We start from the raw sequence: 16606 nt of genomic DNA on the forward strand, positions 1-16606 counted from the left end.
GATGATTTAGATAAAGTTCTTTCAACAATGAATTATGTTTATCCTGCTATCCAGTTCACTTTTGAACTTGAGACTTGCAATTCTCTTCCGTTTCTAGACATTCTGGTCACACGTTACACATCCAACTTCAGTACTACGGTTTACCGTAAACCTTCATCGGTTTGCCTTGCACCACACTTTAAATCACGTCATCCGACTAAACAAAAGTTAACTTCTTTTTATTCCTATGTTTTCCGAGCTCTTCAAGTTTGCTCCTCCAAACTATCCCTTGATGAAGATCTAAATTATTTAAAAGCAATAGATATTGACAGGGGCTTTTCACCCAACATTATTAATCAAGCAGTTAAAAAATTCTCATCTCAACACACTAAAAGGCACACTCTTGTTTTAGGAGATTATAAAAACTCTGTTGTCATTCCCTTCTTTCCATCAATTAGCTATAAAGTTGCACATATTTTGCAGAAATTTAACTTTCGGGTCGTTTATTCTCCCATCAATAAAATTCCGAGTTCCATACTCAAGGACCCCTTTCCGGATATGAACTCCTGGGGTATTTATAGGATTCCTTGCCAGTGTGGTTTAATTTACATTGGCTAAACTAAGAGAGCCTTAAAATTTCGCGTCAAGGAACATGAGACATATGTTAGAAAAAAGGAAACACAGAAGTCTTCTGTTGCTCAACATTGTTGGTCCGAAAATCACACTTTCAATTTTTCTGCTGGTAAAATTATTTAAAAAACATCTTCCATTGGAAAACTGGATTTTCTAGAGGCATTTCATATCCAAAAAAATCTTTGTTCTAGTTAACCATCCTAATTACAATCCATCTTTGCTTTCTGCCTTTAAAGAAATTATGTTTTAGTTCTGGTTTCATCAACAGATGTCGCCACTTGCTTATTGTTGTCCAGGCTTTCTTATCTTAGCTAATCATTATTCCTATCTTGTCCATTTACGGTTTTGGAGCTGAGGATGGTGGTTCGGTAAAACGATCGAAACCAGTCCTGTGAAAATTTTGAAAAAATAACGCTGATTTTTGTTGTTTGACTTCTGAATCTAAGTAACTGTTTCCAGCTTTATGCAAACAATTTTACAAAAAATCTGTATTAATACATTTTGAAGAATGAAAGCTGATGAGGATTTAAGGTTAAAAAAGAAATCGTACGAAATTTGTTTAACGCTATGCTGCCAAAAACGTATAAATTTAATAAAAATAAGCAGGTAAGAGAATTTTCCAAGATGGCACTTTGGCATGCGAGTCTAAAATAATCAAGCATACCGAGGCACCATATCAGTAATTTCAGATGATAACCCTCGATATTCGACGCTAAGGTTGTTAAGGAATATTCTTTGATATCGCCAAGAGAGGGCGTTAGAAGACCATCTATTGGCTTACGTAACCCTTCCCCTTCTGAACACGTGACTTGAAATTTTATTCTTCTTGAAGGTAGAATTCGACGCACTACGCAATATAATTCAATTTAGATTCTTTGATGGAACTATTCAGTTCTAGTTCTTGCCTTTTGAGCCTTAATATTCGATCGAGACATTTTAGCCTACTTTTCAAAAGTTTGAAAAGATGACAAATTCAAGAATTTTATTGCCAAAGAAAGAATCCGTTGGAAATTTATAATCGAAGCTAGCCCATGGTGGGGAGGGTTTTATGAGATACTTGTAAGAATGTTTAAGAAAAATCGTAGGAAAAGCATTGTTGACTTTCGAAGAAATGTCTACACTACTTGTCGAAGAGCAGACAGTTCTTAATTCACGACCTCTAAGTTATGTTTTAGTTCTGGTGACAATGACGAGCCGCAACCCTTGACTCCAATGCACTTCCTAAACATTTGACAAACTGATTTGTAGTATCCTTCGACTTTTGCTAGAATCATCGGTAGGGAAACGACAAGAGAAACGCTGTTAAAAAGAAAGCATTATCAAAAATTGCTGTTAAAACAGTTGTGGTGGGAATGGAAGTAACAATATTTATTAGATCTTAGAACTGCCCATTTTTTGAAGAATCCAGAACTAAAGGAAGGAGATGTTGTTTTAGTTGAAGGAGACAATAAAAACAAACTATTATGGAAACTTGGCAGAACCATAAAAACTATTCTTGGACGTGATGGTAAAGTCTGACCATTCGAATTAAAAACTGGTAATGGGACTTTAAAACCCATACCTCTTGAAACTTTAGGTATTTTTAACTTAGGTAGGTATTTGAAACTTTTAGGTATTTTGAACGATTTAGTTATGCATTTTTCTTTGTTTTCCTATTAATGATTAAATTGAATATCGCTAGTTAAGTTTGTTAAGTTGAAAATATTTTTAAAATTTAGTTCATTTATTAGTTATAACATTTATTAACTGATACATGTTGTATAACCCGTATTTGTTATATTGCTCAAGATTTCTTCAGTATTTGTAATTAAAGTTTAGATAAGTTTGTTAAGTTGAAAATATTTTTTTAATTTAGTTAATTTATTAGTTATAACATTTATTAACTGATACACGTTGTATAACCCGTATTTGTTATATTTCTCAAGATTTCTTCAGTATTTGTAATTGAAGTGTTTAACTAATTAGATTTTTTGTATTTTTATAGAATAGTGATTTATGTACATGATTGTATGTATAACTGAGTTAGATGAACTTTTGTCAGAGTTCAGGTTGGGAGTGGGTTAAGGAATATTCTTTGATATTGCCAAGAGAAGGCGTTAGAAGACCATCTATTGGCTTACTTAACCCTTCCCCTTCTGAACACGTGACTTGAAATTTTATTCTTCTTGAAGGTAGAATTCGATGCACTACGGAATATAATTCCATTTAAATTCTTTGATGGAACTATTCAGTTCTTGCTTTTTGAGCCTTAATATTCGATTAAGGCATTTTAGCCTGCATTGTATATATGAAAATATTAAGTTTAATTAAAATTTATGTAAAATCCTCCAAACCATGCATCTCATTTTGAATTATGAGTATTATGAGTGATTCGAATTAGATCTAGAATTTTTCATTCAAGGTGATTTAGATCATGATGTGTGCTTAATATCTTTTTTCTCTGTCTTTTAAATATAATATTCTGTCACCACATAATCCCCGACTACACACGACCTAACACAGAGTTAGTGCAAGCAGTAATCTGAAATTTCCATTTCGCTTATTGTCTTTCCGATCCTAGTGCAACTATACCCCTTACGTTATTTTTGGATGTTATATGAGCTGTGTATTTATCATAATATTTTTGCATTTAATATTATTTAATGTGATTTAATGATCCCTTTGCATGGTTTAATACATTTTCTGGAGGCTTGGAAAAGTTCAAATATGTTTTCTATGTGAATTAATTACTTCCTCGCTTAAGGAACAAAAGGTTTTCCTGGAACTCTCTAATTTCGTAAACCTAACCGTCAATTCTGTTTGCACCTAATTTAGTTATGAATTTAGTGATGAGTAAATTGATTAAAATAAAATGGAAAGGGGATTACGTCCAGGAAAACAACGCAATATTATTTGCATAATAAACGATTCAATTCGCAGAAGCATTTATAATGAAAGCAAATATGTTTCACACGAAAACAAAGATAACTTAATAAATATAATTATCACGATACTTCAAAGGGAAATTTGTATTCAATTGACAGAAATTTTATTCATTAATGTATTATGTAAACATAGGAATAAATAATGTACCCTTTGTGCTTAATAGTATCTATCGCGATAGAACTTCCCGCTCTAAAGGAACCTTTTTGTACTGAAATCAGTTGTTTATACTAATAACAGTCTTTGTAATTTCTCAAAAACATAATCAAACAAACAAAAAACATGCATTTGAAATTCCATCACACAGAGGTCTAACGACACGATTTGAATCGATTCTTTCAGAAAGAAGATCTCCATCAAGAAAGAGTAGATAAAGAATTTTCCATGTCAATCGGACGATCACGGAAGAAAATGGATCTTTTTATAGTTCAGCTTTCCTACAATCACACTAGGATATTTCAGATAACGATTTTGCACGAACAAAATCCATAATGATTATGTCATGTCGGGTGGACGTGAGAGGGAAAGCAGATTTCTTCAGTAACTCGTAGCCCGCGAATGGTTTCCTTCAGGCTATGATGTCAGTATTATTTCAGTTACATTATCGTAATTTTATAGCTTTTGTCAATGGCACATGAAAATATCTTCGGTCGAAGTTATAATGTTGACTTATCTATTGCGGAATTTTTATTTCAGGAATTAAGGGGACTCATACACCTCAAACCCCTCATGATCTTCGAATATGTGACTGTTGCAAGAATTTGAATATTTTATTTATTTTAAAAGCAATTACTTCCAACATTTTACAGCTGACTACATAATATAGCTGCTTTAGAAACTAGTAACCAGAAAGTTTGTGTTGCCACAAATATTTTGTAATTTAATCCTCTTTGTGACAAAATATTTCGCCATGTTTCCACCTTGCGCGCATGATATTTTAAAAATGGCTCCTGGTACATTCTTGAAATTTGATGCAATTCTTTATATGGGCACTATTTTCGAACTGAACCAACAATCTAATAAATATTTTAATATTGAAAAATTTTATGGACGAAAACATTACAAATTTTGTTAATAAAATACATTTTATAAACTCAACTCAAAATAAAATAAAAATTGAACATGGAATTTTTAGAATTTTAGTTTCACAGTAGTTTCCAAATGTTATAAAAGCTATATATTAAATATAGAATTAAATTATGAAACAGAATGTTTTAAACTGTTCGCGCAAGTTGGAAACATGACGAAAAATGTTGTCACAAAGCGGATTAAATTATAAAAATATTTGTGGCAACACAAACTTTCTGATTACTATTTCAGAAAGCAGCTATATTATGTAGTCAGCTGTAAAAAGTTGGTAGTAGTTGCTTTTAAAATAAATAAGTTATTCTAATTCTTGCAACAGTCACCTATTCGAACATCTTATGGGTTTTAAGGTGTATGAGTCTCCTTAAACCATTAGTTTCAAGCAGAGTCGGGACAGGTAAGAGGCACTTGCGTTAGGTTAATTACTAGAAAGAGAGCCGAATCATCTACAAAACATTAGAAATTCATTAATACATGCAAATTTGAAGCACATTAAGAAACCCTTTTTAAAATAACATATTTAAAATTAAAAACTTTATTAACACAATTGAAAAGCATTTTATTCTTGATACCGCATTCATCTTCGATGCTGTGTAATGTTCTGCGTGTGCTTCGATGTGTGTGCTACGACTGTTTCCTTTTCTAGCGTATGTTTAATTATCAAGTTATATTCTTGTAGTTTAAGTGCCCATCATATTAGTCTTGGGGATAAGGTCTTTCCCAAATATAATCTAATGACCGCCGCATGATCGGAATAAACTGTTACTGAAGAACTTTTCCAAAATAGACTCGGAACTTCAGCACAGCTAACAGAACCGCAAGTGTCTCCCTTTCAGTGGCGGAATAATTCCTTTGAGTATCATTTAAAGTACGACTAAAGAATCTGACGCGTCTGCCGCAATCTCTCAATTTTCGTCATTTTCGGGAAATTTCAAAAGAGGGGCTTGTGTTAACGTTTGTTTTAATTTTTCAAAATCAGTGTTAGTTTCAGCTGTCCAGGAGAATCTTGCTTTCTTTCGTTTTAATTTTAATAGCTGTTCGGCAATAGTGACGAAATAATCCTTTATGAAGAATCTGTAGTATGAGCACATTCCTAGATAAGAAAATAATTCTTTCGCAGTATTTGGAGGCGGGTAATTTTGAATGGCAATTATTTTTGATTTATCCGTTTCAATTCTTTTCTGGGAAATTTTACATTCGAAATAGCGTAATTCTCTAGCTACAAATTTGCACTTATCAACATTAACTTTTAGACTGGCCTTATTTAACAATGAAAACATCTCTCTTAAATCTTTTATATTTGTTCCAAATTCTCGCTGGTAATAATGATATCATCTAAATATATAAAAGTTCTCTTCCCTAGGACGGGTCTTAAAACAATGTCCATACAACGTTGAAATGTTGCCGGCGCCCCCGACAGGGCAAACGGCATATGCAAAAATGCATAAGTGCCAGACTTAGTTATGAAATCTTTTAGGTGCATCTTCAGGCTTTCCGCCTATTTGAAAATAACCAGATGTTAAATATAGTGTAGTTATATATCTAGTGGAAGTTATATTTCTCAAGATTTCTTCAGTTAGGGGTAATGGGTACACCGGATATTTTGTCACGCTATTAAGCTTACGATAGTCTATTGCAAAAAGTCACCTTCTCAGGTGAGTAACTGGATTCTCATTATGCTTCTTGCAGAGAACCACGTGACTGACATAATTACTGGAAACTGGCGTGATTGTCTTTTTTATCTAACATATCTTTAATATGCCATTCCATAATTTTCTCTATGGATTTATTTTACCGATATGGCTTAACTGGTTGTTAATCTCCAGTATCTATTGCGTGATGAGTCACTTGTGTAAGACCGGAATTTTCTCTAAACAAACTAAAATACTCACCACTTGCCGCGGCTTTTCTTCTTCTTCGGCTGGCAGATGCTGGAGATTTGCTGGGGAGGGGGGGCTCCGCTTTCACTTCTGGGACTGGCTTCATGGATAACTTAAGTGATGATTGTTGAAATTCCAGTTGCGCTTCAGATATTGAAAAAAAAAATCTATCCCCAAAATGATGCAAGTATAAGATTTCATACAATAAGAAACATAATTTTTAGCTGCTCGTCCTTAATCCGGATATATAAGGCCACTTTACCTATACACTTACATCTTTCCCTCTGAGCTGCTATCACTGTCATACCATCCGTTACTGTAGATCGTATATCTATGAAAACATTTCTTTTAAAGTTTTCTGACACGAAGCTACACTGAGCTCCTGCATCCAGGAGGGCGATAGCTGGGATATTGTTCACTTTAATTTTTGGTAAAACTAAATTTTTCACAACCCGTCAGCAGAAATCCGTTTCAGTTTAAATCTTCTTTTTTATTCTTTTCAGGGCCTTCCTTCTTTTTTCCGCTCACATTCATACTTTTTGTCCGTCTTTCTATTGAACTGTCGACGTTCGCCACTTGTTTTTGAATTTTCGAGTTTCTTTGACGACTGATTTCATTTGCTTCTGTATCCTTGTTCTTGCCTCCGCTGTGGCCTTGACGTACCAAATTGGCTTCGTTGCTTATGCTGGCGTTTCTTTCGTTGTCCGCCGTTCTGCTTTCAAACTAGATTGCGAGCTCGAATATTTTTTCCAATGCCGTAGGGTTCCTTAAATCAATAAAGTCTTGTACCTGGAGTAGTAATCTAGGCAAAATCTTCTGGATTATTTCAGGATCCGGCCGGCTTCCATACAGGAGTTTTATTTTTCTCAAAATAAAGTTCTCAATAGCTCCTCAATTCTTTTCTCTTATATACTAAAAGGTTCCGCCTCCAACTTGGCTCGATTTCTTACTACTGGGAGGGCCTTTACCAAAGCGGCTTTGAAATTTTCGCAAGTATGATGGGACTTCCTGGTTGAACCAAGAGATTTTTTCCGATGTACTTGAGCCAGTTAAACGCTTGACCCCTTCAAAGCGCTGGTAGCCAGGCTGACATTCTGAAATTCTTGAACTGGATACAACATAAAATCGGTGTCTAATTTCTCCAGAATTCTGTTCACCGGAGAATTCCCATCGAAGCTTGCCGCCGGCTTCATTGCTGTCCGTATGGTCTGGACGATGTACCCGAGTCCATCTAGGCTGGCGGCTGGCAGTTCTGGATTCTGAGCCGATGCTGCAAGTGCATCCAATTCTTCCTGATCGTCGGCCATATGTCTTTTTCTTCGGGCGACACTATCAGTACTACTATTTCTTCTAATCATTTTGGAAAACATGTTGGGATTCTGATGTATAACAGCGACTTTACTTTAAACTATGTTCATAGAAATTGTAGAAGATACAACACAGATGGGAAGGGTTTAATTGCCCTTTATTCTTTACAGTTTACAGCTGCTTCCGCACTTCGGGATGCAAAGACCAGTATTTGTGATATGAACGTAAAACAATAAGACCTACAAACTAACTAAATTAAGTAAGAGCTAAACTCAAATGCTTTACAAATATTATAAACGCGAGAATTGGCATTTTAATCTTTAAGTATGCAGTACGCAGAATGCGGGAAAACTACAATGCGTCTTCAATATCGAGAGGACTAAATTTCTGGCGTTAAAGACGGAAAGCAACTGACTGAAAAGCGCGCGTGAAATACGGTGGCGAGAAGTCTCTCTCTCTAACTCTCCTTCTTGGCTAAAAGCCACAACTTAAATACTTAACAGTTTACAAGCACAGTTTGCATACTAAAACTAACCGCGTTTATTCTGGCCGAAAGTGTAAAATAAGAGAGAACAGTTTTTTAAAAAATAAAAGTTTTAAAATAAAATAAACGTTAGTAAAACTTAAAATCTTTACAAAATGAATAGAGTAATAACATCTTTCTTCTAAATTATAGCTAATTTTTCACAAAGAGTTTTTTTTTTTTTTCAAATTTAAAATGTTAATTTCTTTGTTGAGAACTGCGCCTTTGTAGTCAGTGACAAATGACTGCGTCATCACTCCTCACTTCCTGCTTCAGGGGGAAAAGCTCTATGAACTAACCCCCCTCTTATAAGTTCTGAAATTTATGAGGATTGAATTCCAGCTTCTGCCCTCTAGATAAGTACCTTTTGGTTGACAGCCAGATTTTATGTGCAGGGTAACCAGATTCTTTTGAAGCATTGATAATCGCTTCAGCTTTATGTGCCAGGGAAGGCCACGAAGTATAATTTTCCCAGGAAATTTAATTTTCGAATTAGTAACAAAATGTTGTATGGAATACTTTCCAAGTAGCGAAGGCAGTTTGCCACGATCAGTATCAGTATGGGGTGGAATTTTTATAAATGCTGTGTTCAGGTGGCCTAAGAATTTTAAATATATGTTGAAAGGTATTCCAAGCAATCACTATAAATACCGTTTATCGGTGGTTTAACCATAACCATAATAGTTGCTGGTTGAGGTTGTGTTATTGATTGTTGAGCAGTATCTGAGTTATTAGGCGAACATACTCGTGCAAGTTGCCTCATCGTCGAAGAGTTCAAATTTATTTTGTAGTTTAAATAATTTTGTGCGTAACATCAAGTTTAAAAGCTTTTGCAGTCTCAGAGGGAACGATGATGGATCTGAACACCAGGATAAACCAAATAGTGACTTTTTTGCGTTTATAGGTGAGCAAGTAATCTGGTATCGAAACGTTTTTTAAATATAATTTTATCCTTTTAAATTAAATCTGCATTCAAGCTTTATTTACAGTTACAAGTGTTTACTCATACAAGAAAACAAATTTATAACTTGCTCTAAGTCGTTTTAAGTGAAAAAGCCCTGCGTATTTCAAAGCATATATTTCTTTCTTGGATGTTCCCTTCACAATGGAAACAATTGCAATATGTATATGCTGAGCATATAATGTCATCTCCTGAATGTAGCTGGATGTAAAAGAAAACAAAATATGAGATAAAATGCTAATGCCTTTTGAAAGTGAATGTAAGAATTAAAATAATTTTCTAATGTTAACAGTTTTGAATGGAACCTGGAAGCTTTCCGATAGCTGAAGAAATTATTTAGATAATTTTAAAGAAGAAGAAAGAAAGAGAAATTGAGAGTAATTTGAGACACTAGGTTTATTAATTTCTCCTTTTTTAGCCTAAGATTCCTGCTCCACTATGCAAAATTTCAAATATTAGTTTAAATTGCGTATGCTGAAAACAATATTACAAATTCCTCTAACTTTTTTATATCTGGGTAAGGACTTAAGAGATTGAACCTAAAATGATATCATTCTGATTTTGTCCCATATTTGAAGCTAATGTCTTTATTAGTATATTTAATTACACGCTATTGTAAGCTTCTTTTCAATTATTATGTATTTATTCTTATCTTATAAAGCGGTTTCTTCCTGTAAAAGTTTTGTTTCTTTCAGGAACTGAGCTCCCCATCTACCGGTAATTGATCTACTTGTTAGTTTATCCTATCATTTTTTACTTACCGACATTTTAACCTTACTTTTTCCTAGTGAAAATATATATGAGCTATCTTTTGCTGTAATCACATTATTAATAAAGTACGTGATATTTTATGTAGCAAAGCCCCTAAATTTATGAGATGAAAATTTATTTCAAAAAAATTAAATTGCATATTTATGTCATTTTTGTTTTTCAGGTTATGGAAATATTGCTCCGAAAACTCCATGGGGCAAAGTAGTGACAATTTTTTACGCCATTGTAGGAATTCCTTTATTACTTTTGTGCCTTTCCAACATAGGGGATGTTATGGCACATTCTTTTAAGTTCATTTATTGGAAGGTATGTTGCTATCTTTGCGTTCGTCCAAAGAAGCGTCGTAAAAGAACAACCAGCAAACCAGTCACCATTCCATATCGTGCACCCATCATAAGACCATCGGCTGCCACAAACATGAGATCAACACAATGTAATCATCCTGTGACAGACTCTCCTCATTTACCATCAAGCAGTACATATCACACAGCACAGAGCAGCGCTTCGCCTACTATCAGCTCTTCTACTTCCACGCCAAGACACGATGTCAGCCAAGTTCAATGTTTCCTTCCGACCATGCATTCAAATCCAACCAACAGGCCGATCACGAACCAACACTTCACTCACCAGACTCAAGATATAGCAATGGCACCTGTGATAACAAATAAGTATGCTATCCAGGAAGATTTGCCAATTGATGCAAGACCTTTGCAACTTCGGAGAAAAGATGGATGTGCATTGTTTGCAGCACCAAACATTTTCACCATCATGAAGCAAAACAACTGCGACGGATACCAATATGACACTCATCAGGCGTACAGAACAAATGATAGGTAATTAAAATAAGACTTCTATTACTTTGGTTAGAATTAAATGCAAATAAAATTTTTTTAAAAGTGCCGACATTTTAGGCGAGAGGACTGATCAGAATTTAATAGGCTCTTTTGATTCAGTTAGAAAAGAAACTCAAAACTGATCACTTCTCTAACATTAAAATTAATAAATCATTTCAACATTTAATTTCGATTGGAATCTGAATTCAAATGCATTGTTTCGTCTGGGAATAGTCAAAAAATGGATTGATTCTGAATACTTGTTTGCTTTTATTTCATAATATCAACATAACTACGTGCATTCTAGTTTTATTTCTACAAAGCCCCCTCCAAAAAAAAAAAAAAAAAAAAAAAAAAAAACTCACCTCCAATTTAATGAACAGACAAAAATTATCCCATATTTCACATTTATTTATTTTTAATAAAGTTATCAACATCTTAATTATTTATAGTACATTTTATCTATAAAAATTTTAATGTGATTTATATGCAGTTATCTTATTTCTCTTACAACAAGGAACATTGTGCAAAAAACAGAACAGGTTCTAGAATACACTTAGCTTTTTTTCTGATCAGATATTCATGACAACAAAAAACATTAGCAAACACAGTAGTCGAGATAACCTCCAATTCGTTTGCACTTACGGAGGCAGCTATTGGAATGAATACTGTTTATCACAATGTGGACGAAAGGCGTTCAAGGAGTCTTGAGTCTAATTCATTTACGTAAGATAAATATCTAAAATGACCTACTCAGTTTTCTGTAATGTTTACTTTAACTCCTGTGCGCTTAGCACTTGGAGCGCACAGGAGTTAAAGCAAAATAATAAACTTGGATAAATTAGGAGTCTAATTCCATCATCAATAATATTCTGTCACGCTTCTAAAAACATTTCCTAAACGGTATCTTTCACGTCATCATCGTTGTTGTAATGAGAAGCTTGCAAATGTTATTTTAATTTTTGAATTAAATAAACAAATATAATGTAATATTAACAAATAAATAGAACCATTCTAATATAGGTCTGGTAAACACATTGCTAGTGGGAGAAGCTGAAATCCATACTGCCGAATTATTGAGTAGGAAAGCCAAACAATTTTGTGCAGCTACGTTGTTTGTTTAATCAGTTTGCCACAGCGTTTCTTCTTTATGGTCTGCAAGGGGCTACCGGAGTTAATATGATATCTTTATCATGACATAATGTCGTTACTCTATTATCGTGGTGTCATACGGCAAACAGTTCATGAGCAACGGGCCTCTTTATCCCCATAAACAGTGGTATTCAACCCCTTTCTATATCCGAAACTTGTTCGAAAACTACTCATTTGGTACATACGTTAGACTTTTCCACTAACCTAATAAACCATTTTCATAGCATTCAGAAAAAAATGTCACATGTCAATTTTCCATTACATATTCTTTAATTTTTAGAGTAATTCTTTAATTTCTTCGGTTGTTATTGTCCAACTGAAACCCCGTATATACCGTGTCTCATCAAGACCGCTCAAACTCTGCTACAGCCAGATTCCTCGCTTGGAATATACAAAAAGTGCTCAAAGAATTGTACCTGTACAACACATAGTTTTCGAAATAAATGCGAAAGAAAATTGTGAAATTATATCTAGGGCAAGAAAAGAAAACCATATTGGAAACATGGATATCAGAATTTGCATATGTTTATATACGAAAATGTTCATCGCACATGTCGAGGCATGCATGTGAACGCATGAAAACGTCTTTTTCTCTTTAAGGGTAATAAACCAAATCGATAATAATGTATGTGCTCTCATTTATTGCCCTTTGCAGTAATAGTTATTATGCTACTATTAAATGATAAACGAGTATAGAGTCTTATCCTCTTTGGTAATAGAAACTAAGTGAAAACTCTGGAAGACTTTAGCGCTTTGTCTTGGAATTTACAATACAGACTTTAGAAAGGGTATAAAAGACCCTTTTATTAACTCAGATAAATTAACAGAAGGCACTTCTACTTACAGGACCAGCCAGCATTTATGGCGTAAATCCAAAATAATTAATTGAAATTAACTAAGTAAACTGTAAGTTAGCCCAAAAGCTACACACACAAAATGAATGCAAGTTAGCTCAGACTTGATATCGGCATAACAATTCCAATGGTGATAATGACGCAAAGCCGCAGATAAACTGCGACGTTGCGTTTCAATTAATACCCCGGCCTTCAGCAGGCGGAATACGCTCTACCATCTAAAACTTTCCTTTAAATACTATCTTTTTCTACCTCATCTGAATACACGCGAAATGCTACACAACGGGCTACCTGCTGTTATGGAAGAAAGAACATATATGTCAACAATCGTTTTTAGTAAAATAACGTTGTTTTAGGGAAAAGTAATGTCATATATTTGGTAACAAATGTTTCAAAATGAGAATCGTCTGCTGAAGTTTTATACATAAGTACGATTATTTCAAAATTATATTATAGATTTTTATTTTACTGCTATTTATAATGCACAAAAATAAGAACATGTGAAACTGATTAAAGGGAGATGAATGAAAAAAAAAAAAAAAAAAAAAAACTAAAATTCTATACCACAATCTAACTACTTCAAAGCATGGTTCTTTGAACCATCAGTACTTCCACACAATGAGTGAGGTTTAGAAGTGCTAATGCATTCCTTATTAAATAAAAAAAAATCTTTTTCATTTTCATGATGTCAATGATCCATGCTCATAGTTGTGAAAAATTGTCTAGGTCCATATTTTATCTTTTTGGGTGGTAGTTTAATTAATGAATAATATTATTTCTTATACATATGCGTATTTTTCCTAGATACCAATGGAAAAGAGACCACCGCTATATGGACACTGACATTGACATGACAGATGAAGAATCACTTCGTGATCTTACTCCGGAACCAGACGATGAGGAGGAAGTGACAGTTCCTATGTGGCTGTGTCTAGCCCTCGTCATCAGCTACATTTGTGGCGGTGCAGTTCTCTTCACTTTCTGGGAAAAATGGAATTTCTTGGACAGCTCCTATTTCTGTTTCGTGACTCTCACAACCATTGGTTTTGGTGATCTCGTACCAGGCACTGCTGTCATTTCAGACGATAACCAGTTGACACTTGGTCTTTGTTCTCTGTATCTGTTGTTTGGTATGGCTCTTTTGGCCATGTCTTTCAATCTGGTGCAGGAAGAAGTCACGAGATCTGTTAAATGCGTTGGAAAGAGAATAGGTATCATTTCAGACGATGAAGATGATTGACAATTTATAAATATTTAGCTGAAAGTCTTTAGAACTCTATATGTAAATGAAAGGAATGATAATTGTTTAAATGTTAAAGTGGTTTCAATGTTGCAATTATAGATGCAATGATATTCCAATTCAATAACTCCTTTCCTGTTATTCTGAATATAATTTGACACCAACTAGCATCACAGATAATGGCACATAATATTGCTCCATATCTTCGGGTAATACTTCCAAGGTTTACCCCCGGATACATGAAACCACAGATAATAGCGATGAAAAATATTTTATATCTTATAATGTGTTCAATTATATGAAAATAAGGGATTCTGATATCTTAATCTAATGGGAATTCTTTCCCGTACATTATGCAGTTTTTGGAAAGAATGATAAAAAGAAAATTTCATTTTTTTCCTTTGAAAGGAATTTTTTAAAAAACGATGTAGTTAACACGGTGATAATATGAATAACAGTAGAACTAGGGAAAGCAATTTCAGAGCAGAAATGTAGGCACGGAAACAAAGAAAAGTGAGACAAGCACTTTTTGCACACTGAGATAGCGTTGAGTCCCTGTCAATGCATTTATATAAACCAATACGAAACAAAGAGGGGATACACATATTAGAAGGTAACCTGAAGCTTATTAGTGACGCGAATATATTAATGATCCTCAGTGATCTCATATAGTCCTTCATATTTAGATACATGGGTGTAGAGAGACATACATACTTAGGATTCGAACTCATAATACTTCATACATATACATATGTATAGATATATGGGATGCCCCACCCATTCTCACTGAAAGATGGTGCTATCACCACTTTCTTGCTGGGACAGCGTCCGTTGGGAACACAGTCAGTCGTCTCCGAGAAGAGACAAAGTGCCGTAACGAAAGGATAGTCGTAGAAGAGCAAGATGGCAGGCTTAGGGTAGATAGCCTACAATAATTCTGTTCATCTCACAATTCAATTAATTAGTCACAATATTTGTGTCATGATACTACACACTCTAAATGTGCATGCAAGCATCAGTTATAATTTCATCTACATTTCCCTCTACCATGTAATGTCTCAAACGCACGCTGTACATAAGCTTCAATAAATGTATGAGTCTACAAGCCGAATTTCTTTCTTAAGAAATTTAGAAGGACTCTCTCTCTCTCACACACACACACATATATATATATATATATATATGTAAGATAGAACAAAATACTATGGCTGCTTTAAGAATGATTGGCGACCTCAAAATAAATTTGGTGTTCTCTCCCTAAATTCATTTGTTCTCCCAAATTCGAGATCTTTCCATGTTACATAACGCTGCTTAAAAGATGGAACTAAAACCCAAAATTAACCAATTACAGATTAGCTGTACCTTATGCACCTATCTAGTATAGATAGCTAATAACTGCGTAGTCTTTCTCTTTTTCGCCTCTTTCGTTTCAAAGGAGTGCACCGTGATGTCGAACTTTTAAATTTTTGAACTTGAAGATACTCGATATCCATTTTGAATTTCATTTGCACATCAAAGTTTGAAGAGGTGGTCGGTTAATGCAGACACTGCAATGACGTTTCCATTGGAGTTTGGACACACAGGATATGTATCCTAGTCGACTGTAAATAAATGTAGTAATTTAACTGCGTAGGTGATTGGAAATTACCACGTAGTGGATTGACACAATGAACTTTTGGAAGAAGCACGATCGGCTTGATAGTTAAACATCATTTATTTTTGAATGACGAATTTCTTAGCATATATCTTCATATCTAATAGAAGAGTAGGGGTGCTAAACGCGCCCATAATTTTAGATACGCTATTGCATTTTCAATAATGGCAAATAGCTAGCAGAGGCCGAACGACACGCCGTCAACAGGCAGGCAAAAGAGGCGCGAGAGAGAGAAACTACGCAGTTAGTAGCTATTTAATACTAGTAAGTGCATAAGTACAGCTAATCTGTGATTGGTTAATTTTAGGTTTTAGTTCCATTTTTCAAGCAGCGTTATGTAACATGAAAAGATCTCGAATTTGGAAGAACAGATCAATTTAGGGGAAGAGCATAAAATTTAGAATAGTCAATTTTGAGGTCGCCAATCACTGTTACAGCAGCCATCGTATTTTGTTATAATCTTACATATATACTAATGCTTTTTCTTCCACCATGCTCTCCCAACCTTTCTTTTGAAGGGGGGAATATGTATATTTGAAATTACGACTTTGAGAATTTATTCACTGCTCTTCCATTACAAGAAGTTTTTGACAGTCTTCTAACTCTAAGAGATTTTTTTTCATAAATTATTGCGGTTACTTCCGAAGAACAGTGGCAGCTATATTTAAAAAGTATTCTTTTTAATAACTATATTGCATTGAATAACGCTTTTTTTAAACAAATCAGCGGTATCCCTATGGGAACTAAAACAAGTTTACCAATCTGCAATTCGTACTTTTTCACGAAGAAACTTCATTTACAACAACACTT

General features: G+C 34.3%; 1 protein-coding gene across 2 annotated transcripts in view; it reads left to right on the forward strand.

Moving 5' to 3' along the window:
• Nucleotides 1-15338, forward strand: part of LOC118201659 (potassium channel subfamily K member 18-like) — a 153246-nt gene extending 137908 nt beyond the window's left edge. For both annotated transcript variants that reach the window (XM_085820409.1, XM_085820410.1), the window contains exons 4-5: nucleotides 10227-10896; nucleotides 13707-15338. In XM_085820409.1, the coding sequence (XP_085676535.1) occupies nucleotides 10227-10896; nucleotides 13707-14142 (1106 nt within the window). In that variant the 3' untranslated portion in view covers nucleotides 14143-15338. The remainder of the gene's footprint in view (nucleotides 1-10226; nucleotides 10897-13706) is intronic.
• The last annotated feature ends 1268 nt before the right edge of the window (nucleotides 15339-16606 follow it).

Source organism: Stegodyphus dumicola, chromosome 7, assembly GCF_044657685.1.
Source record: "Stegodyphus dumicola isolate Sdum_Otavi_A_Nest chromosome 7, ASM4465768v1".
Classification (NCBI taxonomy): domain Eukaryota; kingdom Metazoa; phylum Arthropoda; class Arachnida; order Araneae; family Eresidae; genus Stegodyphus; species Stegodyphus dumicola.